General features: G+C 43.2%; 1 protein-coding gene across 2 annotated transcripts in view; it reads right to left on the bottom strand.

The window, feature by feature from the left end:
* Positions 1-23,609, bottom strand: part of SNX4 (sorting nexin 4) — a 45,216-nt gene extending 21,607 nt beyond the window's left edge. Inside the window, exons 1-6 of one of the 2 annotated variants that reach the window (XM_077320359.1) lie at positions 23,187-23,609; positions 17,872-17,990; positions 9,891-10,029; positions 8,488-8,637; positions 4,922-4,969; positions 3,229-3,284 (exon numbers count right to left, since the gene is read on the bottom strand). In XM_077320359.1, coding sequence (XP_077176474.1) covers positions 3,229-3,284; positions 4,922-4,969; positions 8,488-8,637; positions 9,891-10,029; positions 17,872-17,990; positions 23,187-23,552 — 878 coding nt within the window. In that variant the 5' untranslated portion in view covers positions 23,553-23,609. The remainder of the gene's footprint in view (positions 1-3,228; positions 3,285-4,921; positions 4,970-8,487; positions 8,638-9,890; positions 10,030-17,871; positions 17,991-23,186) is intronic. The other variant, XM_077320360.1, reaches the window with a different exon arrangement.
* Between the last annotated feature and the right edge of the window lie 2,054 nt (positions 23,610-25,663).

Raw genomic sequence — 25,663 nt, 5'->3', positions numbered from 1 at the left:
CGGCCATCCAAAGGTTCTCTCTTACACACCAACCACACAACCTTCTTTGATTAGTGGGACAGTCAAAAGGAGCTTCCCTCATGCTGTGATCTTAATTCCCGGGCAGAAATATATGGGAGAAGGCAGTCCTTCAGTCTCAAGCCATGTACAACTTTAAAGGGCAAAACTATTGAAGTGGCTTCAGAAGTGGATTGGTAGCCAGTGTTATTTCTATAATATTGGAGTCACATGATCTGAATAACTAGCCCCAACCAGCAGTCTAGCCACAGCATTCTGTAATCCCAAGTAGAGCATTGTAATAGTCCAGCCTAGATGTAACTAAAGCATGGATCATTGTGGTTAGATCTGATTAAACCAGCAACAGATGCAGGTGACACACCAGCCAAAGCTGGGCAAAATCAGCTTTGAATCCATCTGAGCTGCATATATACCTGAAAAATACCTTATTAATACTCTGTGCGTATAGTTCAGCACCCAAAGGTAACCAAGATCTTTCTAGATATATCTGGGGAAGATGCAAAAAGCCGCAGGAAGGCTAAAGCACATTGCTCCCCTCTCTCAGCTGTTTGTTGGGCTTTCTACTGTAGTCCCTTTAAAGTTTACTGCAGAAGACAGCTTGAGGATCAGCTCAGTCAAGGGGAAGGCAGAGTGCTCCTGGCTGGCTTCTCAGTACAGCCTCACTTAAATGCAGCTACAGGAGAAAACAGCCCAAAGCTGACCCAGGCAGGAGAGGCTGATTTCTCCTACTGCCCTGTTTAAGCAAGGCTCTAAGAGAAGCCAGCCCAAAGTTGACAATAGACCTGAAATAGCAGGGCTAACTTTGGTGGGGATTCTGGGCCCTGTTGTGCTTTCTCAGTAACATCAATGGAAGTGTACCAGGACATGACATTCAGAATAGGCTCAAGAATGTATTTTTAGAGAGAATAAATTGCATAAAACTGAATGGACCAGGGAGTGGAGGAATTCTCCATTGCAATAGATTCTTCACCAGTTCCACTGGCATTATAAATGAACCAGTAATAAAGCCTGCTGTAAAAAAAATACAGCGGGCGCTAAGGGCCTGGGGATCGTTTTTCCTCCCCCCCCCCCCGACTTGCAAAAACGCTCCCCAGGCCCCGAGAAGGCCGATCTGCAGCTCACCAAGCCGCGGCGCGCCTTCCCCGGTGCCTGGGGAGAATTTTCCCTCGAAAACGCTCCCCAGGACCCAGGGAGGGCGCTGGGTGGCTCAGCGAGCCAGCCAGCGGCCTCCCCGGGGTCTGGGGAGTCGTTCTCAGGTAGATGGCGGGGGCCAGCGGGCCTACCTTCGCTCTCAGCGGCCAGCAGAGTAATGACCGCCATGGAGCAGAGGTTACCTCTCGTGGGGGGTGGGGCGGGTTGGGAGGCACTTTGCGCCTCCCAATTGGTTGTTGCCCAGGCAAATAGCCAATCAGCAGCCACGCTGTGCGCGGCTGCTGACTGGCTGTTTGGGGCTGGACTGACAAGCGGAGGGCCCAATCCGCTTGTCAGTCTAGGGGCACACTTCCTCATCCCGGACAGGGCCCGCCCTCGGGGCCCTTACTATTTTATTTATTCCGCTCCGCTAGGAGCGGTTAAAGATACTTAGTTGAATCAGCGGTCAGCCTTACTCTTCACCTCATACCTCATACTGCAATTAGATTAGATGTACCAAAAATACAATACAAAACTGCTTCAATGATGACGTGTATAAGTGCTATCCAGTAGATGTTCTCCATGCCCTATTACCTTCCCCCTTAGTTCAAACTGGCCAGTCCAGAAACTTGTAGGATCAGATTTTCACGTACTTGCCTCAAGAAGATACGCCCGTGAGGGAGGTGAGGCTGAGAGAGCCCTGATATTACTGCTCGATCAGAACAGCTTTATCAGTGCTGTGGTGAGCCAAAGGTCACCCAGCTGGTTGCATGTGGGGGAGCATGGAATCAAACCTGGCTCGCCAGATTAGAAGTCCGTACTCCTAACCACCACACCAAGCTGGCTCTTGAAAAAGAAGAAGAGTTGGTTCTTATATGCCGCTTTTTCCTACCCGAAGAAGGCTCAAAGCGGCTTACAGTCACCTTCCCATTCCTCTGAAGTTTATACTGAATACAGCAAGTTGCTTTTATATCAGCCTTAATGCTGCAAAAATATTATATATGTGGTCACTCAAAACAAATGATTCTCATGAATTAAACATAATTTCCATTACCGCTGATTTCATATATTGGGGGGGGGGAGGGGAGAGGAGAGGAGAGGAGAGAGAATTCTTCTCCAATTTGTTTATTCTGTGCCTTTGAACTTTTGAAATACAAAGAAAAGGACTTCAACTACATCCGATTTCCTCTTACAACAATAAGAGAAGAAGAGACCTAAAAAAAAGTAATGGAAAATGGCAGAGCTATAAGCACAAAATAAGGGGAGAGCGGAAGGGGAGCAGGGAGAGAGCAGAAGGATTTTACAGTATACAAGCTTGCCCTTAGGACATGGTTCAGCCAACACAAACAAAAGCAATAATCAGGAAAAAATATATCCATGCTGTGCATTTGCATTTTAGAAAGCAGCGGGCTGGACTACATGATATGGTAATTCAACAATAACAAAGCTGATTTGTTTTAAAAAATTTTTGCTGGATCCTAAAAAGACAGGCAAACTGCCTAAAATGTAGGAAGACAGAGTTTAGTTTTAAAAAACCAGTTGAAAGCTATTTTTTACATCAGCAACCTACAATGATCCTATTCCCAACTTCAACGGCACCAGGCAGGAAAAACTACATGTTGGATTCAGCAGAAAAAGCTCATGCACCACTGCACCTTCTTGCCTTCCCCAAGCAACCTGCTGTCTGCCATAAAAATCTTCTCTTAGGGTCAGGGGAGCCAAGCAAAACAGACCATGTACAGGGTGTTGCAGCAATGAGGAGTCAGGTAAATTTGTCTTTTCTTCTGAGGTTCCCATTTTGTAACCAGAGCAGTGAAAGAGAACTGTGGCTTGTCAAGGACATTCCAGTGCACTGATGATGGAGATGGCATCACTACCCATCACTTTTTATATCTGAGAGAGAAATTTAGGTCCTGTCAAGACATCAGGCTCTTCTGAGTAGTGCTGTTTACTTCTTCCATAGTTTTTTCCTAATTTCTGTTAAACATTTATTTTAATCTAACATATGCACTGAGAATTAAAGACTGAGAAGGTATTAGCCAACAGTCACTAAGATTATTTAGCTTTTCTTATACTTACCTGTCTGGATTTTTTACTCTGAATGTTGCATTAAGTGCTTTTAATCTTGAATCTGCCTAGAGGAGGGGGAAAGGAACAAACACACAAGTGTCATTAACTTATTTAACTTTAAATCTATAATCATAATAAGACAAAGTGCATCTGTGCGTTTGCAAACTGTTTGCACTAATATCACCCATATATTAAAATAGTTATGAAATTGGCCCGTCGGGGGTGAGTAGAACCCTTTTGACCTCATGCTTCACACATTGCACAGCAGCTGGGGAGAAGGCTCCTTGATGTAAGAATGGTTAAATAAGGATACCTTTGTTTTTAAATCACATTTTTAAAAAATCTCAAGCACAATTAAGTACATCATTAAAAAAAACCACCTTTACTGTCATAAAAGCTGAATCTATTTCACATGCACCACTACAGACTACAATAAGTCTGGCGTCATAGGACAAACTAACTTATTGTGGTAAACTGTTCAGGGAAGCGGGGAGTGTAGACTGAGATCAGGAAAACAATGCCAGAGAGGAGGCTCTTTATAATATTTACCAATAGACACTACTAGGATTATCTGTAGGAGCATAACTAACATAATGCATACGCCTTCATCTGTACACAGTGGGCCACTAGAGTTAGTTTTCAACCAGGATGAATTGATTAATAAGGACAGGGGGGAAGGGGGTCAAGGGCAGATGTTCAGCCTGGCTTCAAGCCAGCTTCACATACATCTCATACTTAACGTTGGCTTGTTGGGATGTCTGAATGCAGCAATCATTTGAATATTTTACAAAATATATTTTTCGTTTATTTCTGCTTCCAGCTCTTAAGGAATGAAAGGAATCCCCCCCCCCTTTCACGTCAACTTATGTGCCCTACTGAGGAGAAGCAAGGGACAGCTGCAGGAGACAGCTGACAGGGAGGGAAACTTCTTGCAATGCCCATCCATCATTTCACTGCCTTCCTCATTTCCTTGCACCTTTCCAGGTGCCTGGTCATTTTAGGAAATATAGTTTTTTAGGAAATATACAGAAGAGCAGATGGAACACCAGGTACTCTATGAGAACTACAATTCCCAAATGCAGCAGGCACTATAGAGATGCAATCCATATGAGAGAAATTAGAACAGAAATATTCCCGTTCTATGAATGCTTTCCACTTTCAGCGCTCCAGTCAATAGACCTTCAGTCAATAGATGTGCCCTCAAGTTTCAAGTATCCCAAAAGACTGGATACAACAAACTCTTTATTTTCAAAGAGTGTGATTTGTGTGGGCTAGAGAATAAAGTGAGCTGGAGGTTGTTTGTTCCACTCACCTGTAGGAGAAATATTGTCCTATATTTAATATAGATTTGCTTTTTAAAAACCCTTGTTGCTCTGTGAAGCATGTCTCATGTCCTACCATAAATACTTCCAGGAAAGTAAAAATATGCAGAAATTCTTGCAGCTTAAAAACAGCCACTTCTGTTAGGGTTTACAGCAAATGTAGCAATACTATTCAAAGATTAAGTTATACATTTTAGTCAAAGAGAAGCCACACCTGGAATTTGCATGGGGTAAGCACCATCTTATTCTGTATGTTTACAATATTACGACCTATGACCAAAATATTCTATATGGTTTCTTCTATATCACTTTAGAATTATGGCTCTGCAAATTCATTCTACCATTAATGAGAATAAAGCATACTATAAGTATATAATTACCTTCAGCTGAAACCCTGTTTCATTCACCATTTCCTTCCACCCACCTTCCTAGAAATGGAAATTTTATTTGGATTGTTAGTTTCAAAATAGTATGAATGTGAATAATACTTTTAAGTACACCGGTTCAATAAATTCAGTGACCTCAAGCCAAGCTATAAAAAAAGTCTGAAATATCTGTTGAAAACATTTGTAAGGTAGATTTTTAAAAAATCCATAAAAGTTGCTAGCTTACAAAACCTTTTACTAGTCTTTCTGTTCTCACTTTCCAGCAGAAGTCCTTTTTTATATCAAACATCCTGTCTTGATTGCCTGTAATCACTTTTTACGCAGCCACTTGCCTAATCCTCTGCGATAGTTACAAGTTTAGCATAACCAAAACCAAGCTATATATTATATACATCACTAGAATTGCAGCCTACTTTTGCCTATTAAGAACTTTCTCCAATGGCTTTTTCTCAATAGCAAAAAAAATCAGGAGCAAGAAGAAGAGTTGGTTCTTATATGCCGCTTTTCCCTACCTGAAGGAGGCTCAAAGCGGCTTACAGTCGCCTTCCCATTCCTCTCCCCACAACAGACACCCTGTGGGGTGGGTGAGGCTGAGAGAGCGCTGATATTCCTGCTCAGTCAGAACAGCTTTATCAGTGCCGTGGCGAGCCCAAGGTCACCCAGCTGGCTGCATGTGGGGGAGTGCAGAATCGAACCTGGCATGCCAGATTAGAAGTTCGCACTCCTAACCACTACACCAAACTGGCTCATGCTTAGGGGCGAGAGTTAGTCCCCGCTGTTTTGTTTAGTTACTATCTGTGCAGTGATTCAAACATCCAACATCTCCTATTCTACCCGTTCCCATCTACTGGGACTAATTAGCTGCTAGAGCAGCGGTTCTCAACCTTACCTCCACCGCGACCCCAACTTGGTGGCGGCTGGTAAGGCAGAGGCGGCAGCAAGTGTGCATGCAGTATGCATGTGCGAGTGCGAGTAACAATTGAGGCGGTGTGGACGCAGCCATTGCCATGGCTCCGCCGCCTCCACTGCCCCCGGCCGCCCCGCCTACGACTGTGGTGGCAGCAGGCAACCTGGCAACCCCGGGGAAGGGACCAAGCTACTCCAAATTGGTTCACAACCCCAAGGTTGAGAACTACTGTGCTAGAGAGATATCAGAGCCAGTCAGTGGTTCTTCTTTCCCAAAAATTATTTCAACCCCTACAAGTTTCTTTGCCTCTATAGAGCTTTCCAGCTTCTTAGAGGCGTAACATGCAGCCTGACTCCTCAATATACTACAGACTAAGGTAACTCCTTCTTCCAAAATCCAATTTCTCAAAATCTACACAGAAATCTTATTAACCATCTACACATGTCAACTGGGTTTTCCCTTTTATTGAAAAATAATAAAGTTCTGTTCTAGTGAATAACACCCGCAAAGGGATGGATGATGTCATAGCACTAAAGGAGACATCTTTTTGAAAGACAGAACAGGAGAAGCTATTTTGTTTAGCACAAGAAGGAGAAGGACACAGAGGTCAACACCTTATGAGCAAGGGTTAGGGAGGTTGCTGCCTCCCTTGAATGTTTTAGTGGCTTTTGATATCACAGACCAGGGGCTCATGGTATTTGTAATTTATGGACATCTGGAGAGGCACAGTTTGACCACGCTGTCATAGACCATGGTATCCTTCCAAAATGTATGGGTGGATTGGGTTCAGTTCAGTTTAGCTGATTCAGTACAGCACTTGGGCCAGAGAAAATGAGTTAACAAATACATGCAAAATATTTCATGATTATAAGATAAAATACAAACATTTCACTATATGCTAGGGTTGTACAGCAAATAAGATCAACAATTTTGAAATTTTATAACTAAATAAAATGTATACAAGATTAAAAATCTGATGTATGTGTATGAAAATTAAAAGTTAACATTTAAAACATTGTTATTTATTCTCCTTTAGGGCACCTTTTAGAGGTCCTTAGCTGAGTGTTTCAGACTCTGTATATCTGGGCGCAATAGGAATGGGTTCAGAAAACACTGCTGTGCAAAGGCTCCACCGCTTCTAGCAGGCAGGCCTCAGGGGCAACACATGGGAGACTACTCACGGTCATCTGCTGTAAGCCACCATGGGCTGGCCTGGCTGGGAGTGGTGGGGTATAAGTTGAATAAATAAATAAACAAGCCTATGGGATGGGATAGGATTCTATTTGGTCTCTTGTGATGTTTAATGTTTACATGAAAGATTAACTGGAGAATTAGAGGGAGGTGTTATCCTAGATCTTTCTTTCAGTAGCAGCTGATTTCAGGTAGGCCGTGGAAATCCTCCATTAGTAACTGGAATCAGAGAAGAGTGGGGCTAGAGTGTACAAATGAGAACTCAATCCAAAACAAGACGGAAGCACTGTGGACTGGGGTATAAAACCGTTCCATAAATATGCATACAACTTGCTTTGGGTGGGGCTGCACCATCCCAGAAGGATCAGGTTTGCAGTCTGGGAGGTCCTCTAGCAATCACATAAGTTAAAGAAGTGGCCAGAAATATATTTTAGTGACTTTGGCTGATTACCAGTTGCAGCTGCTGTCACACATACTTTGGATTGTTAGTGTTGACCTGAAGGAAGTTTTGAAATTTTAACTGGTACAAAGCATAGTAGCCAGGATCTGAAGGAACCCATCATGATTAATACATTAGACCAGTAGCTTATCAACTGTACTAGTTCCCAATGGTTTCAGGATCTAATTCAAAAGACCATCTTGAAAGACCTAAATAGCTTGGGGCCAAAGGATCTGAATAACTGCAGGTACCTAAATGAACCTTACCAAGGCTTAAGATCAGCTGACAGTGCCCTACTGTGGGAACCTGAATTATCAGTCACAAAACTGGCAAGTATTTAGGGACTTTTCAACCACTGCTCTAAGATAATGGAACTCCCAACTCCAGGTTGCTCCCATCTCATTTGGCCTTGCAATATAATCTAGAGGTATACTTATTCTTACATGGAAAGCAATTTTGCTTACTTGGATCTTTCAGAACTCTCCTGTGCTCCTTACTGCTTTTAGTTTTTTTTCATTTTGGTTTTCTTTATGGTTAATTTTCAATACTGCAGTCGGAACATTTCTTTAATTGTTATTTTTCTCATTATTGTAAACTATCTTGAAAATTCTTGAGAATGGAAGTGGGCTATTAATTCCATGAAATTAGTTAATATCAGAGCAGACTTTATAAACTCCAACACAGTCAATGCTATAGAAGTGTAATATACTGAAGCTTGTTTTTCAGTTTACACCAAATATGACTTAGCTAGAGGGCAAACCTTATAACTTAAGACTGGTCTGGAATATATACCCTATAACTTAACTGGTCTGGAATATAAGCAGTACTGATGGCATACAATAAGAACATAAAGCACTCTTAGCACATTTCTATTTCAACCTAGAATTAGAATGAAAGACAGTATTTTTGACAGACAGACAGCTGGCACAAACTCATCTACATAGACGTATATTTTATGAATTAACATCAAGTCAATATATTACTTTTTAAATAAATTCAGCAGACAGTATTCTATTAACCTACCTGAGTTAAAAATGCATTAAAAATTCTGTCCTGGCAAAGGATAGGATGTGAAGCCACACGTAAGAGAAAATTTTCCAAGCCAATTCTTCGTCTTTCAACAAAATCTGGATCCATGTTATCTGCTGATAATTTATGCCAAACAAACTCTGCCTGTGGAACAAGAAAGTGTGCTAAGAGCAAGGCTGTGAATACTCCATTTTAAGAAAACTAAGCACAGTGACAGATGACTTGGTTCAGATATTTCTAGAGGTATAGCCATGTTAGTCTACAGTACTCTTTTAGGTGCCACTGCTTCAGGTATAACATGGTACCAAAGCTTATTTTAACTGTTTAGTTATATCACAATTTAATTTGCAGATGATCATTCAGATTCTGGTTTGTTTCAACAAGTACTGTTTTCATTATTTTTACCACAGAATGAGCTATAAAATGGAAATGTCTGAATTTGCACAACATGCAAAACCAAAGTTAAGACTTTGTTTTAGTGGCTAAAAAGATTACCTTCAAAGCACAATTTCAGAACCTACCTTGACATGCCCTAACCCAGCCATAATTAGCAAAATGATTATTATTATTATTATCATTATCATCATCATTTTTAGATTTATTTCCGGCCTCTCCGACAGGCTCAAGGCGGGTCACAACAAATAACCCCATTAAAATTCCCATTAAAACATCAATCTACTAACATGATGGCTAAAAATCCCATCCCTCCCCCAATTATGAAAGAGGTGAAGAGGAAAGGATAGGGGAGTAGCGTACACTCCAACTCCTAGGGGGGGAGCGATGTCCCTGATTCGCTGACCCCAGCCTCAACCATAGACCTGGTGGAAGAGCTCCGTTTTACAGGCCCTGCGGAAAGCTGACAAATCCCGCAGGGCCCGCAGATCACCCGGGAGCTCATTCCACCAGGTAAGGGCCAGGGCTGAAAAAGCCCTGGCCCTGATCGAGGCTAGGCGCGCTTCCTTCGGGCCGGGGACGACCAACAGGTTCTCACCCGCAGAGCATAACTCTGCTAATCAAAGTTTGTTCAATTAAACCACTGTTTTGTGTGACATCTGAACTGAACAGACACCACACACTTGTAAAAGTAATTAATTCAGCAACACTGAAGCCTTGAGCTCTGCTCAGGCCTGACCTCTGATATTTCAATAATTGAAATATACACACTTAAATATAATTTAAGTAATTGAAATATACACACTTAAAAGTCTATCTTTACAATTAAAAGATTGCTCTTTCAAAAAAAAAGAGCTGAGATTTTAATAATATGAAACCCTAATTTATTTGCTTGACTGGACCAATAATGGAACAATTACACAGTCTTGGATAAATGCAAGGATGTGCATCATGGAGGCAGAGATGGGAAAAATAGAATGAGAAAAGTTGCTAAGTTTTCTTACCCGTTTTTCTGGCAATGGTGGAACAATGACATGAGGATAATTAACTAGCAAATAATTCCTCAACAACTCAAATTCACTGTATCGTCTCCAAAGAGAATCTGGGGGAGCACAGTGACCTTCAGCCTGCAACTCCACAGCCCTGAAATACAGCAGAACACAGCAGTCTCTCTTCAATATTATAAACAATGCAAATGACACCTGCTAATGAAAAACAGTCCATCCTAGATCAGTGTATCTCAGGAATACTCATAGTTCTCCATAAGGTTATTTATAAATAACATGTTTTTCCACAAGTTGATATTATTCACATAAAACAATTGAATTGTACTATTAATGAGAAATTGAAGTGCAAATAAATACATGAAACATTATACCTGGCATGTGTGACTGAGACCTGGGCACGGGAGGGCAAGATGGTCGCACTTAAAGATCTGGCCTCGCCTGGGTTTGAGGTCCTTCACCGATCTCAGCTCCGTAATAAGGGGGGGTGGCAATTCTGGTCCAGGAGGATTTCTCCTACAGGACTCTCCTGGCACCAGCGATCGTCAGAGTCGAGTGTGTCAGAGTGGAGTGGGGATTAGTGGAGAGCTAGCTATATGGGTGGCTTACTATCCACCCATTGCTCCCCCAGATAGCCTGCCCAACCTCCTGGAGGTGGTGACGGCTTGAGCATTGCAGCAACCCAGGCCTCTGACCCTGGGGGATTTCAATGTCCATGCTGATTAGTCTGCCTCCGGGTCTGGTTTGGATCTGGTGTCAATCATGTAGGCACTAGGGTTCTCCCAGTTTGTTACTGGCCCCACCCATCAGGCCAGCCACACACTCTATTTAGTCTTTGATGCTGGGGTAGAGGTGGATCAGGTGATGGTGGACCCCATCCCATGGTCCGACCACCATGCTCGGAAGGCCTGTAATTTATCCCTCCCTTGGAGACTTATAGAACTGTCCAGATTCCTGAACACTATGTGGGAACGGATGCCTAACAGTGACTCGCTGATGGCATTTATGGAGGACTGGCTGTCCCAGCTGACTGTTGACATTGACGAGATCACTCCCAAGTGCACCACCCTAGCCTCAAACTGGCCCCCAGGTATAGAGCGGAGCTAAGGGAGAGAAAGAAGGAAGTGAGATGGCTAGAGCAAGTGTGGTAGAAATCTCGCAACAAAGCTGCAAGGGCATCTTACCACCCGCTTATGAGGGCATATAAGGTGGCAGTTACAGTGGCTAAACGTGAGTTTTATGCCACCTCTATCGCATCCACGAGCTCTCACCTGGACCAATTGTTTAGGATAGTTTGATCCTTGACTGTCCTGGAAGAAGAGCACTAAAATAGTCAATTGGCTCTTGGCTGTGAGGCATTAGCAAGCTTTTTCATTTTTTCATCCCTTCGCATCTTGTTTTTAATTGTTATTATATATTCATGTGCTTTTAATCTTGTTTTAATAATTTCATTGTTTGCTGCCTTGGGGAGCCCACGCTGGGTGGAAAGATGGTTTAAACGTGTTTTAAATAAATAAAATTATAGCAAACAAATACCCTAATGTACAGACAGTACAAAAAAATACAGAATTAAGAAAATAGCCTCAAATCCTTGACTGTGTGTGCTCCCTTGCTTATGCCACCTTGCTGAATCCATGACTGTTGGCCTCCTAATTTTGTTTAGGACGTCTGATTTAACATAAAGTTGTTGCAATATTTGAATTTGGGTGCCTTAGCAAATTGGTTCCTTCCCAACCCTAACAAATTTTCCTTCCCAGTAGTCAAGATTCTAAACCAGGAGTGAAGGAGCAGGGATGACAGAGTAGTACTTTGACACTCAAACAAATTGGTTTGCTCACGTCTGAATGCAGCCATAGCAGGAAATGAATGTAGGCTCACCTTCGTTTTGGATGAAGGCTCACCTGAATCTTATTTGGTATTTTTTCTGAGTTTCCTTAAAAAAAAAAATTGAAAGCTGCACTTCTTCATTTCCAAAAATGAATCAATGGAGGTATAACAAGTGGCTGTGTTATGAAGTTATAAAATATTTCTGTTGGATGAAACTGTTTTTATAGGAACTTGCTTTAGAAACCCAGAAAAAAATCATTATTCCTAATGGATCCTTTATCATTTTAGTACTGTATCCACTGTCTCAATTAAGAATGATAATTACTTGTTGACAGTTGGTCTATCTTTTCAATTTGTTTTCATTCTAAAAATACAATACCGGTTATCAAGGAAACCACATACTTGTTCTTAACACAGCAATAACTTTATTCCTTATTCAGTGCCTGGCGAAGAAAAAAAATTAAAACCCCGACTTTCAACTTTGAAATTATACGTGAAGAGACTGAATCAGTATAAAAACAATATTTATTTACCTTAATGTGCAAAACAGAAACATTTGGCTAATTTTCTCACACATGCTCCTAATTACCTGAAGTGAGCCATTAAATGGCAAAAATCTTAAAACCAGAAAAGGAAGGATATTCAGTTTATATTTATATCTTTAAATAGGACAGGATCCTATTAAATAAAAGAGTAAGGCCACCTGGGGAGGAGTTAGGGCGGGCCCTGTCCAGGATAAAAACTCAGAGGGCCCAATCAGGAGCCGCGAAGCGGCTCCTGATTGGGCCCTCTGAGTGTCCATCCAGGGCCAAGCAGCCAATGGGGAGGCGTGCAAAGTGCCTTCCTATTGGCCCCTCACCAGGACAGACCAAAATTCTATTCACCCAGTCCAGTCTGGCTGCCAGTCTGCTCCTGACCACCAAAGGGAGAGGAGGTCAGTAGGGCTGCCAAGGGGGATGAGAACAGAGGCTTGGACAGGCTGAGCCAGCCCTTTTCGCCCAAGGCTGTCCTAACGGCCATGTCCAACTGCAAATTGCCTCAGAACCCTGACAGAGCTGGCAGGAGGCTGCAGAGTGCTCCCCCTCCCCCTCCCTTCAGGCCTGCTGGGAAGGAGCCTCTGACAGGCCCTGATTGAGGGGAGGGAGGCGTTTCCAAGAGCAATGCAGGGGAGCCTGAGGGCATTCCTTTTGAGGGGGGGGGGACTTTCCCCTTCTGCCAAACAGTTGCCTGAGAGGGAGGCCACAGGAAAGCCCCTTCTCACTTAAAATACTGCTCTGGCCGGGGGTTAGACACAGCGAAGCCATGTGTCTTTCTTCTTTGCAACTCTCTGCAGATTTGAGGCCACTGCACAGCGTTATTCTGCAGAGGAAGCTGGCTCTTTTGTCTCCTGTTTCATCTGCACAACAACCCTGTGCAGTAGGCCTCAAGTCTTTCAATTTAACAACAACCTGTGTGGGAAGCCTTAAATGTTTCTTCTCTACCACAACCCTGTCCAAAGTAGCCCTTTCTGCCTGGAGGGCTGATCTTTATACAGCAGGTGAGCTGTAATTCCAGGAGCTCTCCAGGCCACACCTGTAGGTTGGCTACCCCTGGGTTGGAAATATTCCTGGAGGTTTGGAGGTGGGACTTCAAAATCGTACAATGCCTCAGAGTCCAGCCTTCAAAGGAGCCATTTTTGCCTGCAGTTGGTAGGGAGTGGTGCAGGAGTGTCACTCCTGGCCTATGGGCTATGGCCAGCCCTTATCAGCAACTGTTTGTATTCTGGGGCGCAGACAGGCAGACCAGCATCAGTCCTGTGAGTCTGGAAAGTGCAGGAAGATCTAAATAAATATTAACAGCCTGAAACTAAATAGAGAACAAGTGAATGTCTGGAGACACATCGTAACTGAAATAGTAACTGGCAAATAACCTTGGCCTGGCAAATAAAAAAAAAACAGTATTAAAAACCTTCCTAAGGTCAAGACTGCTGTGCACAGACAGTCTTCCTCTTAGGGTTGCCAGTTTCCCTGTGAGGCTCGCTACCCCACCTCCCTCATGGGGAGTCTGCTATGGGGAGAGAAGGGGAAGACGATTGGAAAATGCTTTGAGACACCTGAGGCCTGCTGGGCCACTGCGGCCCATTCCCAGTTCTCTCAGATCTCTCACAACCCTACATACCTCACAGGTTGACTATTGTGGAGAGACAAATGGAAAAGGTGTTTTTAAACCGCTTTGAGACTCCTTTGGGTAGTAAGCAATAGGGTACAAAAATCGGTTCTTCTAAGGAGCAACCATGAAAGAAGCATGTGGGCACATAACATTTTACCAACAGTGAAAATATGGGAGACAGAAGGAACAGGGTGGACACCTGTGTACTGTGACTACCCTATGTGTATTAGGGCAGAGGGGCATTTTGGTGAATGTGGCCTAATTCACACAAGAAGGGGAATGACGCAGAACTGGGGGGAATTGGTTGCCATGTAATCTTCCCCTAAGAAGAGTCTTCAGTCTGATTTTCCCTTCACATATCTGAGGACATGGCTCTGGAAAGCTCATCTGTAACCACTATGCCACAATTCCCAAAGGTCAGTCCTCTCCCACACTCAACGAACATTACACACCACAGGTTCTTGACACCCATATCTCCACACCCATGGCCTCATTTGCCACCATGCCACCACAACCTCCCACACAACACACATGACAACCTCATGCCCTTACAGACTGGACAACTCCTCCCCTTCCTCTTCCCACTGCCAAGCTCTAGCGCCCGTTGTATTCTTGGAGACAACGGGCTTTGCCCCTAGTTTAATAATAATAAAACTGTTTGACTATATTATGGGGCTTCATTGTTTTAGCTTTTGAGACAACAGATGATATTTTCACTCCATTTTAAAACTGCACTAAAAATAAAATTGTAATATTATGCGCACTTAACCAGTGAATAAGCTCAGCTGAATTCATTCAAGCCTGTTCCTGAGCAAACAGGAATAAGATCAAGCATATAAGAAATCTTTTTCCCTCCATAACCTTCTAACTACACATCAAGACGTAGGGCAAAACTTTTTCCAAAATGCTTTCCAGTACTTTATTTTCCTAGGAAGATTTTCCATTTCTATAATTCAGAACCTCACGTAACTAACAATACTGGGAAAGCTCAGCAATTTCAAAGTTGTAATTAATGATTTTCAAGTTATTATTCCTAAGAACTGTGTGCTTGTATGTCTAAATCATTTCTAAACTGGATATTGAGGGAGGGAGAAGATACATGGAGAAGTAGTGGGGAAATGGAGCATTATGGTGTATTTATAGTTTTATTTTATTTTAACTTAATTTAAAGTGTTGAAAACCACTCCTAGACTGTTTGCAAAGAGGGTGGTTAATAAATTTAATAACAATGCTAAAATCAAACTACGAATTCACCTGATTGACTGTGCAGGTCAAATCAAAACCAAAAGTTAAAATTCTTATTTATATGTCACTTCTTATATTACTGAAAGGCTGTTATAATTACTTGTCTGATTAGGAGCCAGCAGGGGGAAACTGACAGTTACTTTGCCTGTTGGGACTTGAGTTCTGGCATTTGAAAATATTAGACAGAGAATGTGGCAAACGGGGTTAGCTGAAGAGCACACTGGGTTATGGACAGCACAGGGACCAGGTTATTAATCCAGTCCCCTGATCCTGTCTTGTGACCGGGAGAAAGAGCCAGTGGCTCCCTGAAGTGTAAAATGTTGATGCAGAGATTAACACAGCCGTGAGCCTATGATGAAAGTTCTCTTTTCCCTTGGCATGTTCAGCACTAGAAGTTATAAACCCGTATCTTTACATTAATCATTCGTATTCTTCCTCAGTTTGTGTTCTTGTAAATAAACGTTTACCCTGTCGTGCCTGCATGGCTCCTTCCAACTCTATGGTTCTATGATTTTTACTTCACATCCTACTGGCTTATGTGCAGGCTTTATATTCAAGTCAGAATTCCATCTCCATTTCCTGCTGTAATTTCTCAGTGCAGTGGGATGACAGGGAAGTTGACAGAAAATACGTCACTTATAAGGAACTGCCACATCCCCTACAGCAGGGGTAGTCAACCTGTGGTCCTCCAGATGTTCATGGACTACAATTCCCATGAGCCCCTGCCAGTGTTGACTACCCCTGCCCTACAGCATATATAAAGAAACTTTTGTAAACTTTGTACATTACCAATGGTCGAACCACATTTTCTATTGTGCTGTTCATGCCCGCTCAGTTACTCTTTACAATGATATGTACAACAATTACAATGTATAAATAACTAATGAACAGCAACAGTACCAACAAACAAGACATACATTATACCCTGTAGAACAACTATAATGTGTTTCATTTCCTTGCTATGGCATGATCAAGTGATCATTCTAGCACCCTTTGGCATGACAGTCTTAAAATTCTCATCCCTTAAAACCAAATTGAGCAGTTTTTTCATTATATACATTAATCAAAGTTTTAGGAAGGTAGCTGTCTTAATCTGTAGTAGTAGAATAAAATTCAAGCCCAGTAGCATCTCAATAAGCAAAAAAAAAAAAAAGGGCAAAAGAGCTAGTGGCTTGCTACATTTATTGCTACAAAGCTTGCTACATTTATTTTATTTATTTATTCTTTGGACTTTTATTCCGCCCTGTCTTGCCAGGCTCGTCAGATACAGATATGTTAATGTGGCACAAAGGCCGCAGTGGAGGCTCCACTAACTGGGAAAAAGGCAACAGCTGCTCCAGGATAGGGCAGGGAGCCTCCTCAGAAGACAGCGGTAGCCCTATGCAAACCCAGCTGGAGTGGGGAAGGCATGGAGGGCATTAAGAGAGCAACAAGACTGTGAGAAGGGAGGGGCAGTGCTGGGATTGACCAACACAGGTGAAGCCCAAAGGATAAAAAGGGATATGTCAAAGGAGACAAAAAGCAATGCGAGCAGGTTAGGCAAAGTAGAGAGGGTGCAAAAAAGTGAGAACAATGAACCTAAAGGAGAAACTGGGGACTGGGGCAAGTTAAGACTACCAAACAGAGACAGGCCTGGTTTGACTGCCCCAAGGCACAGGCAAAATTCATACCCCCAAGAAGGTTTTAAGGGACAAGAAATAAGTGGATGGAGAACCACACTTATGAAGAAGCCTGTGTGGACTTTGCTGCATCCAACAAAGAGGCAATTAAAGAACACAATTGTGTATGGTGAGTCTCTTCTCCTTATGGAAGTCTGTTATGATGATCCCTTAATCTAAGAAATTCCATAAAATTACTACCATCTGAATTGAGAGAGGGAAGAAAGTCTCTTTCACTCAGATGATATGTCCAACTCTTACCGCTGAGCATGGCATCAGACTATTTATATCTACATGGCTGGCTTGGAATGCAAGAGTTGAGATCCAAAACATATACACTATGTGATATGTGATGTAAATAGTTCTAAAAACTAACAGACTGTGTTAATAGTAACTTCTTATGTAATGGGAAATATATACAAAATTTGGGGGCTGAGGACTCCTGAGCTCTAATAATTAGTGGATTTTTACTTCATTTAAAATAGTGATGCCAGTCCCCCAGGGGAATGGGAGATCTCCCAGTTTTACAGCTCTTCTCCAAGCGACAGAGATCAGTTCCTCTGGAGAAAACGGCTGCTTTGGAGGGTGGGCTCCATACCACTGTACTCCACTGAGGTCCCTCTCTCCCCATTCCTGGCTCTACCCTTAAAGTCTCCCAGCATTTCCTATCCCAGAGCTGGCAATCCTAATTTTAAAGTATTGTCTTACTTCACATTTCTAGAAATGAATCTCCATACTATGACAAAGCTCTATACAGCAATCCGTTCCTACATCTCATACTCCAATTCCAAAGATCCCCAACAAGCTGTCGGTTCTTCAGTTTAATGCTATACTACCATCTGAGCATCTATATCAGACTGCTAACTCATCTTTGTTAGCACTACAGTGCAATTCCAATGGAGCTAGTTCCAGGACATGTCAAAAACAGCCTGGGGAACTGCACCTGAAAGGTTCCTCTACAAGTGGGTTAATGGGAATGCATGTTTCCATGTACACAAAGATGCAAGAATAAGTACAGTCTTCAAAACCTATACTGGAACTGGCCCTTAAAATTACTAATCAAGAATCAACCAACTAATATATTTCTCATTTATTTTACTCACCTTGTTTCCACCAGGTAAGCTGTGTAGGTTTCCTGCATGTTCATGGCAGTTCGTCCTGTCCGCTTCTCTGCTTCCGAGACACTAATTTCTATTTTCTTCAACAAACAATCTTCCATCATCTTTAAAAAAGAAAGAAAGAACTTTTAAGTGTTAGGCACAGAGGAAAGTCCTTAAAAATCAAGGATTTTACCCTGTATGTTACTAAAGATGTATAAAAAAGCAATATACTTCTGGAACAATAAATACCTATTCAGTTTCTGAACCGGGGTGTTGAAATAGCCTTGAAATGTAAAGTGAGTGAGTTCTCAGATTTCAGCTGTCCACCCATACGATCAAGAAGCAAAACCTTATTGAGGTTCCACAGTTACAGCCAAGATGAAATCAAACTTGGCTTGGCTTTTCTGCAACTAAATCAAAATGAATGATTCAGAAGGGCTTTTTTATACAGGTAATAGGGCTGTACTGAAATGAAATAGTTCAGAAAGATCCTTTGGTAAAAAAGGGACTGTGCATTATACTATGTTCTTTGTGTTGCTGGTTAAGTATGCTCGTACTATATAATTTTTGCATAATTTAACATGTCATGTTTAAATGCTTATGGTTTGCTTCAGCTCTTTTCAGATTTTGTTAATCCAAACCTCAATCCTTTGTTTACTAGATGACCCAGCCTGTTCCTCGTATCTGACTTATCCTGTGTAATTCACCTTCAGTGCAGTGAGAAAGACAGACAATAAACAATGTAAATCATAAATATCAATTGTTCTGTAAGGAAACAACTATCAAAGTCCTTTGAGAAAGGCTAGCCCTTTAAGAAACCAAAAGCAGAACCTCAGTGACTGCAAGCAGGTTAAATCACAGCACAAGGTAGGCCTTGAGATGGCAGAAAGTCAGGATATATATTTTGTAAAAATAAAATAATGTTGTATTCAAGTCCCTGATAACAGACAGTTCCTATTAATCTCCTACAATCATGGCAAAAAAATAAGACTACAGTACAAAAGATCATAAAAAGAAGTTTATTTTTCTTGGACCTTCATGACACTAGTTAAAGACATCAAATCTTACTACAAAAGCAAAGAGCTGCTCCACATTCTATGCATTAAAAGGATATATATCATACTGTGCAGCAAAGTGCCATGATTGGCCATGCATCTCCAGCATGCATACAAACACACTGCATCCAGCAACATAAACACGTGCAGCCACTGGAAGCATGGTCATTTTTTTCATTTACACCTTGTACAGCTTAACTTTTATCTCGCTTCTCTTGAAAGGAGCACAGAACACCACACAAAGATCTTCCCTACCATTCTGCTTTCACAACAGATATATAAAGTACATTGGCCCAGTCACTGTCTCGCACCATGAGATCACAAAGCAAAATGGCAGAATCTTCACAAACCAAGTCTTAACCACTGTATTTACCTGTAATGTACTAAACATCCACTGTCTTTTAAACTAAACTGTGCCATTTCTCCTGTTAGGTTCCAAGTCACACTCTTTCTCAAACTCTGTGACACAATAACTAAGACATCAAATTAAGATGTAGGAATAAAGCAGTAGTTAAAAAGCTTCATACTTCTCTTTACATAACTGTTTGATCAAATAAAACCTCTTTTGCTACCCACTGAAAAAAGAGTGGATGCCAATCAAAGATTGAGAAGCAAGTTTAAGAGTCTGGCCCACCCATCTATCATCTAGAGTAGCGATCCCCAACCTGTGGGCCCCAGACCACATGTGGTCCTTCGACTAATTGGAGGTGGGCCCCGAAGGACACCTTCTCCCGCCCCCCGGCCCTTTACTACACACTTCATTGTTGTGGCGTGTCTGTATCTTACTTTGAAAGGATGTTTAAACATTACCATAGCAATCAGAGAGTGCTAGGGCAGTGGTTGAGAGTAGAGTACCCCCCCCCCACCGGGCCTCAGTAAAAGGCGTTGAGTGGTCCCTGGTGATAAAAAGGTTGGGGACCACTGATCTAGAGCACAGCTTCCTATCATAGATGTCAGCAACTTGAGAGTTCATATGGGAGAAGGCAGACCTTCAGAAATCCCAGTCTCAGAACATTAAGGGTTTTACAGATCAATATTGGTTCTTTTAACTGTGCCCAGAATCAAACTGCAAGTGCAGATCTTTGAGCACTGATGAGAATATTCTTCTCAGAGCAGTAAGTTCCAGTAAACAAATCGCCCTCCTGCACTGAACCACTTGTAGTTTGCAATCACTGTTCAAGTGCAATCCCATGTAAGGAAAACCAAGGTATTCCAACCTTATATTTTATTTACCTAGGCATAAATAAGAAAAGTTAAGGTATTTTCCCAGAAACAAAGCTGTCCCTGGCTCGTGACCAAAGAGTGCCTTGGTCGCAGACACCATTTGTATGATGCCTCCCATTTCCAGTCCAGTCATGCAACCCAGAAGGATACCTCGGATCCTGTGGACAAAACTGTGGATCTTTCCTGCATTCCCCTACCCCCAACAGTTCTTTCCAACTCTGAGCAAATGTATTCCTGGAATCATGGAACTTGTACAGTCTAATACCCGAATGAGTCAGGGGGTTACAACGACGAAAGGGGCAAAATAGCCCTCTTTTTTCATCAGTGAAGCTGTTAAAGCTGTGATAATGGAAGAAAGCTACCTCCCAACCTGTATGGCTATTAGATCATGACAATGTCTAAATTCAAAGAATAAACTTTTCCATGGTTTCAAAGAATGGTTGTGGAAGAGGAACACGGGAAAGATCTGACTGCAAGTGCTTTCATGGGATCCAACCCATGACTGATAGTCCTATCCTCCAAAAGGTCACATGCCACCCCCCATTTCCCAGTGTAGGTCAGCAGCCAAGGAGACCAAAGGAGTTTCTCTTTCCAGTCTGGGCCCAAAGCTAGACTGTTGCAGCTACAGATAATTCAAGAATCTTTTGAGGTGAGTTGCTGCTGCATACCTACTCAAATTCTTTAACAAAGAGTGGGAGATTAGCAAACCAGTTGATAAATTTGGTCCAGTGAGGGCTTCTTCCAGAGCAGCATCACTACTGTCTGCATGTCCAGGCCCAAACCAGAGCAGAGTAAAGCGGTATAGAATCATAGAGTTGGAAGGGACCTCATGGGTCATCTAGTCCAACCCCCGCATTATGTAGGACACTCACAACCCTATTGCTCATCTACTGTAACCTGCCACCCCCTTAAGCCTTCACAGGCTTAAGCCCATCTCATCTGTTAACAGAGAGCCAGTATGGTTTAGTGGTTAAGAGCAGCAGCTTCAAATCTGGCAAGCCGGGTTTAATTCTCCATTCCTCCACATGCAACCAGCTTGGTGACCTTAGGCTCCTCACAGTCTTGATAGTGTTGTTCTGACTCAGCAGTTCTGTCAGAGATCTCTCAGCCCCACCTGCTTCATAGTGTGTCTGTTGTGGGGAAAGGAAGGGAAGGTGATTGTAAACCTCTTTGAGATTCCTTTGGGCAGTAAAAAGTGTGGCATAAAAACCAACTCTTCTTTGTTCTTTTCTTCTTAATATGGTTACCATCACCACCTGGGCCCAACCAGTGTCAGGTGTTATTCATCATGACAGTAAAAGGCCAACCATGTAAGTGGTAAGCCTTTCCCCAAGCACATGTCTTCATCCTTATACTGCAAAAACTGAAAATAATTCACACATTCAACTACTTAAGGAAACATCAATCAAGCAACTATATTGTGCCTAATAAGTCACCCAAGTTGGAGCAAAAGTAAGCCACTGGATCTACAATGCAATTAGCAAATGAGTCACAGTAAGCTACTCAGGAATCTCTTAAATCATCCTGACCCAAAGTGAGCTCCTTACCACCTAGGGTGCACAGATACTTTGCTACCAACACTGTAAGTTCTCCATGCCACCATCACAAGCCCATAATGAGTTCTAGCAGTGTTTTGTGAAGAGGAAAAAAACTTTTCCACAAGTTTTAATGCCTCTAAACATGGGGAATGAGAGCTGCAATGTTCAATGTAAATGAACTCAGGGTTGGTTTAAGGATTTGCAGGGCCTGTAGCACCAGAGCTAGTTTAAGGATCTGCAGGATCCCAGCAGAGTACAATTACAGCAGGAGCAGCCAGTCTGAGGAGGAAGAGCCCCCAATTGTGGACATGGTATCACTCTCTGAGTGCTCTTGAAGAGGGGAAAGGGGCAGGAGAGAGACACTATGGCTCTGAACCATGGAAGGCAGGCACTGTATGGGGTCCCTGGAAGTGTGGGACCCATGAACGAAGTACACCAAAAGAGCTCCTTAACTACTTCGTATTATTATTATTATTATTATTATTATTATTATTATTATATTTATGCCCCGCCTCCCCCCGAAGGCTTGAGGTGGCTTACATAACCCCGTCCCCTAAAAACCATAAAATAACAATAAGATCCAATACATTTACAATAGTGGCAACAATGATGGCTTAATCTTACTCATTTAGTCTCCGCATCCTCAACTACAGGAGGGGGGGTGACACTCCCTACCGCCAGTTTGTGAGGGTGGGGGGCTGATCTTCTTACTGCCCGGCCTCAGCTATAAGCCTGGCGGAAGAGCTCCATCCTACAGGCCCTGCAGAATGCTGGTAATTCCCGCAGGGCCCTCAGCTCTTCTGGGAGCTCATTCCACCAGGTTGGGGCCAGGACTGAGAAGGTCCTGGCCCGGGGCCAAGGCCAGGCGGGCTTCCTTGGGGCCGGGAACGACCATCTTCATAATACCCATAAAGCCCCCTTTGAATGCAAAGTACACACCCACTATGTATAGGTATACCTGAAATAGAATGACTGTGCCCCGTGGGTTCCTAGGGCAACCTGATGCCCCAGACCATAAGGCTCCTACTGTTCTAAGGAGCAAAACTCCCATAGAAAAAGGGACTTCTGAGGAAGAGTGTGTGCACTCGAAAGCTCAAATCCTTGTCGGCCTTCAGGGTGCCTTTGCCCTCAGATTCTGTTGAACGCCCACAGGTGAGTTTCCCTCCCGGATACCCACATGTCCCGCTGGTTCTCTACGGTCGCAGAGCCCCCTGCCCTCCGTCTGCTGGCCCTTGCCTTCCCGGCCTCCTCCCGCCGCCGCCCTGAGCCCCGGCCTGCCTGCCCTTCCCCGGCTTCGCCGCCCAGCCTCGTCCCTGCCTCCTCCTCCTCCGCGCCCCGTGACCGCCTCCCTCGCCCGCTCCCTTCCTGATCGGCGGCATCCCCGTCCCCAGCCGGCCTCCTGGTTCAGGCGAGCTCGGAGGACGGAGGGAGGCGGGGAGGCGAGACGGGCCTGCCGCGGCCTAAGCGCTTTCCGGTGCCCAGCGTCGCCCGAGCCGCTCACCGTGAACACGGGCGCTCCGGCCTCCGCCGTCACCTCCTCGTCCCCCTCTTCCTCCTCCTCCTCCTCGTCTTCCTCTTCCTCCTCCTCCGGCGCAGGCCCGCCGGGGGACTCCGGCTCGTCGCCGTCCAGGCTGCTGCTGGTGCTGCCGCCGCCGCCGCCGCCGCCGCCACTGGGGCTCTGGGCACCGGGATGCTCCATGGAGGCCAAGCGAGGGCAGGGAATGGGAGCTCGGCGACTCCCCTCCGCGCAGGCGCCCGGCCGTCCCCGGAGAGGGCTGGGAGCCGCCGGGCTCTGTGGGTGTGAGCGAGAGCATGGCCCTTTCCCGCTCGCTCCCCGCCCCCTCCGGCGCCTGCAGTCCGGCCGCATCAGCCCCGGCACTCGGCCGGCTGATCTCAGAGGAACAACGCGCAGCCTCCCAGGCCGGTACCAGGCATTGTTAGGCGACTGGACGGGCCTGCAAGCGCTTGCAGTGCAGTCTTAGGCATGGTCACCCTGAAGGCAATGGTACTGGGCTCCATGGAGTTTACTCCTAGACAAGCCAGAAAAAAAACAGAAGAGGAAGCAGCTGCTAGAATCAGACCCAAAGTTCATCTGCTCCAGCATTTAGTTCCCCAGAGTCGGCAACTAGGTCCTCCACTCCTCAAGCATACAAGCAGGAGCACTTTACTTTTATATTATTTCATTACTTATAACGTACTTTTCTTCCCAGTGGGGATTCCAGGCAGTTTACAAGATTCTGCCCTTCTCCACTCCATGGTCTGCTTTAGCCTCACAACAATCCTGGAACACAAATCAAACATGAATTACAAAACTGAGAAACCTGTAGGAGAACATTCTCAAAGTAGCTGTTTTATAGCATAGGTATTTCAGAAACAGATTTCCGAATTACAAGTTATTACAACATGCATGACAAGGGATACTCCAGGGCTTAACAGAGATACTGGCTTCTTATCTCACAATGCATGCTAAGTCACTCAGTTCTCACTTATACCCATAATTAAACTTTGTTGTGTTAAAGGTGCCACTGGACTCAAACTTTGTTCTCATATCTGTTGTTATCTGTATGTTAATTTGCTGCTATCTACAGATCTCACAGTGTTAATCCAATCTTATCTATACTTATTGTTCAGTTGTATAAGCATCTTGACTCTAATTAGTTCTTCCTGGCTAATGAATGAACAAATAAATAAAACTAACCCCCACACACACCACCTATATGCAAGGTCTGAGCCAGTCTATTTCAATGTATCTGAAGAAGTGTGCATGTACACGAAAGCTTATACCCAGTATTTAACTTTGCTGGTCTTAAAGGTGCCACTGGACTCAAACTTTGTTCTGTTGCTACAAGAGATATATTTTATATCTACAGTAAAAACTTCAAAAATCATCCCAGAATGGGAAGCAGCTTTTGGATGACTGTGTGCAACTGTGCATAAAATAGACTTTAGACTTAAAATCAGTCATATCCAATGGTTGCATGGGCTGTTCACATAGAAAAGGGATTTCTTTTTACAAAAATAGTTTAAAAGCCTGGGTAACTCCACTTTACAAGGAATGAACAGTCAAACACTAACAAAATAAGCTTGGAAGAAATTTGTCCAAACACTGTAGATAACAGAATGGAAACCGGATATGTATTCAGAGGATCTTTTAAATCATTGTACAGTTTATTTTTAACTGGAGTTCTGGAGGAAAGAAAGGTTAGATAGGGCAAATGTATGTTTAAATAACAGAATCTTGTGAACTCCTAAAGACTAAGAATTCTAATATTGTATAAGCGTTATGAGCCATAGCCCATAAAAATATGGTATTACAGAAAATTAAGCAGTTCATTAGTCTTAAAGTGCCATAAGATTTGTTTTGGAGCTGCAAATTCATGTATGTTAGCCTGCTGGAATGCATGTTTAGTTAAAATAGTTATTGCCATATGTATGCTTTGACTTCTCACAGACTCCATGAGAAACTCATATAATTTTAGACCCAATGGCACCATGTTAACTGTCACCAATTTCCAATGCAGATGAAGCAGTTGTGGTGGGAAATCTTAACAAATGGTAAACAGAAACTGAGCTGGATCCTAACCATATTTTCTTTTAGGGGAAGAAGCAATATAAGCTCAATTATCCTCTCAAACTGTAGAACTCCTCTTCACCCTCACCAATCCACAGCAACATGATTTCAAGAGGTTGTAAGTAGGCTATACAGAAAGTGCGGAATCAGGAAAGTTAATTTCAACAGCTGTTAGATGTCATCTACATTGTAAATAACAAGACTGGACAAAGGTTTAAACTGTAGCTATAATATGAATGAAATAATTCTGATTCTCACTTCAAGTCTTATGTTAAGACAACAAGAATCTTACTAGGATTCTTGTTAGGAACAAATGGACAGTTCATGGGGTCCCACAAGGGTCAGTATTGAGGCTGGTACTATTTAATCTGTTCACCAATGATCTGGAACTAAGGTGAATGGTATAG

Source organism: Paroedura picta, chromosome 2 (genome assembly GCF_049243985.1).
Source record: "Paroedura picta isolate Pp20150507F chromosome 2, Ppicta_v3.0, whole genome shotgun sequence".
Classification (NCBI taxonomy): domain Eukaryota; kingdom Metazoa; phylum Chordata; class Lepidosauria; order Squamata; family Gekkonidae; genus Paroedura; species Paroedura picta.
This window is presented reverse-complemented; position numbering and strand designations above follow the sequence as displayed.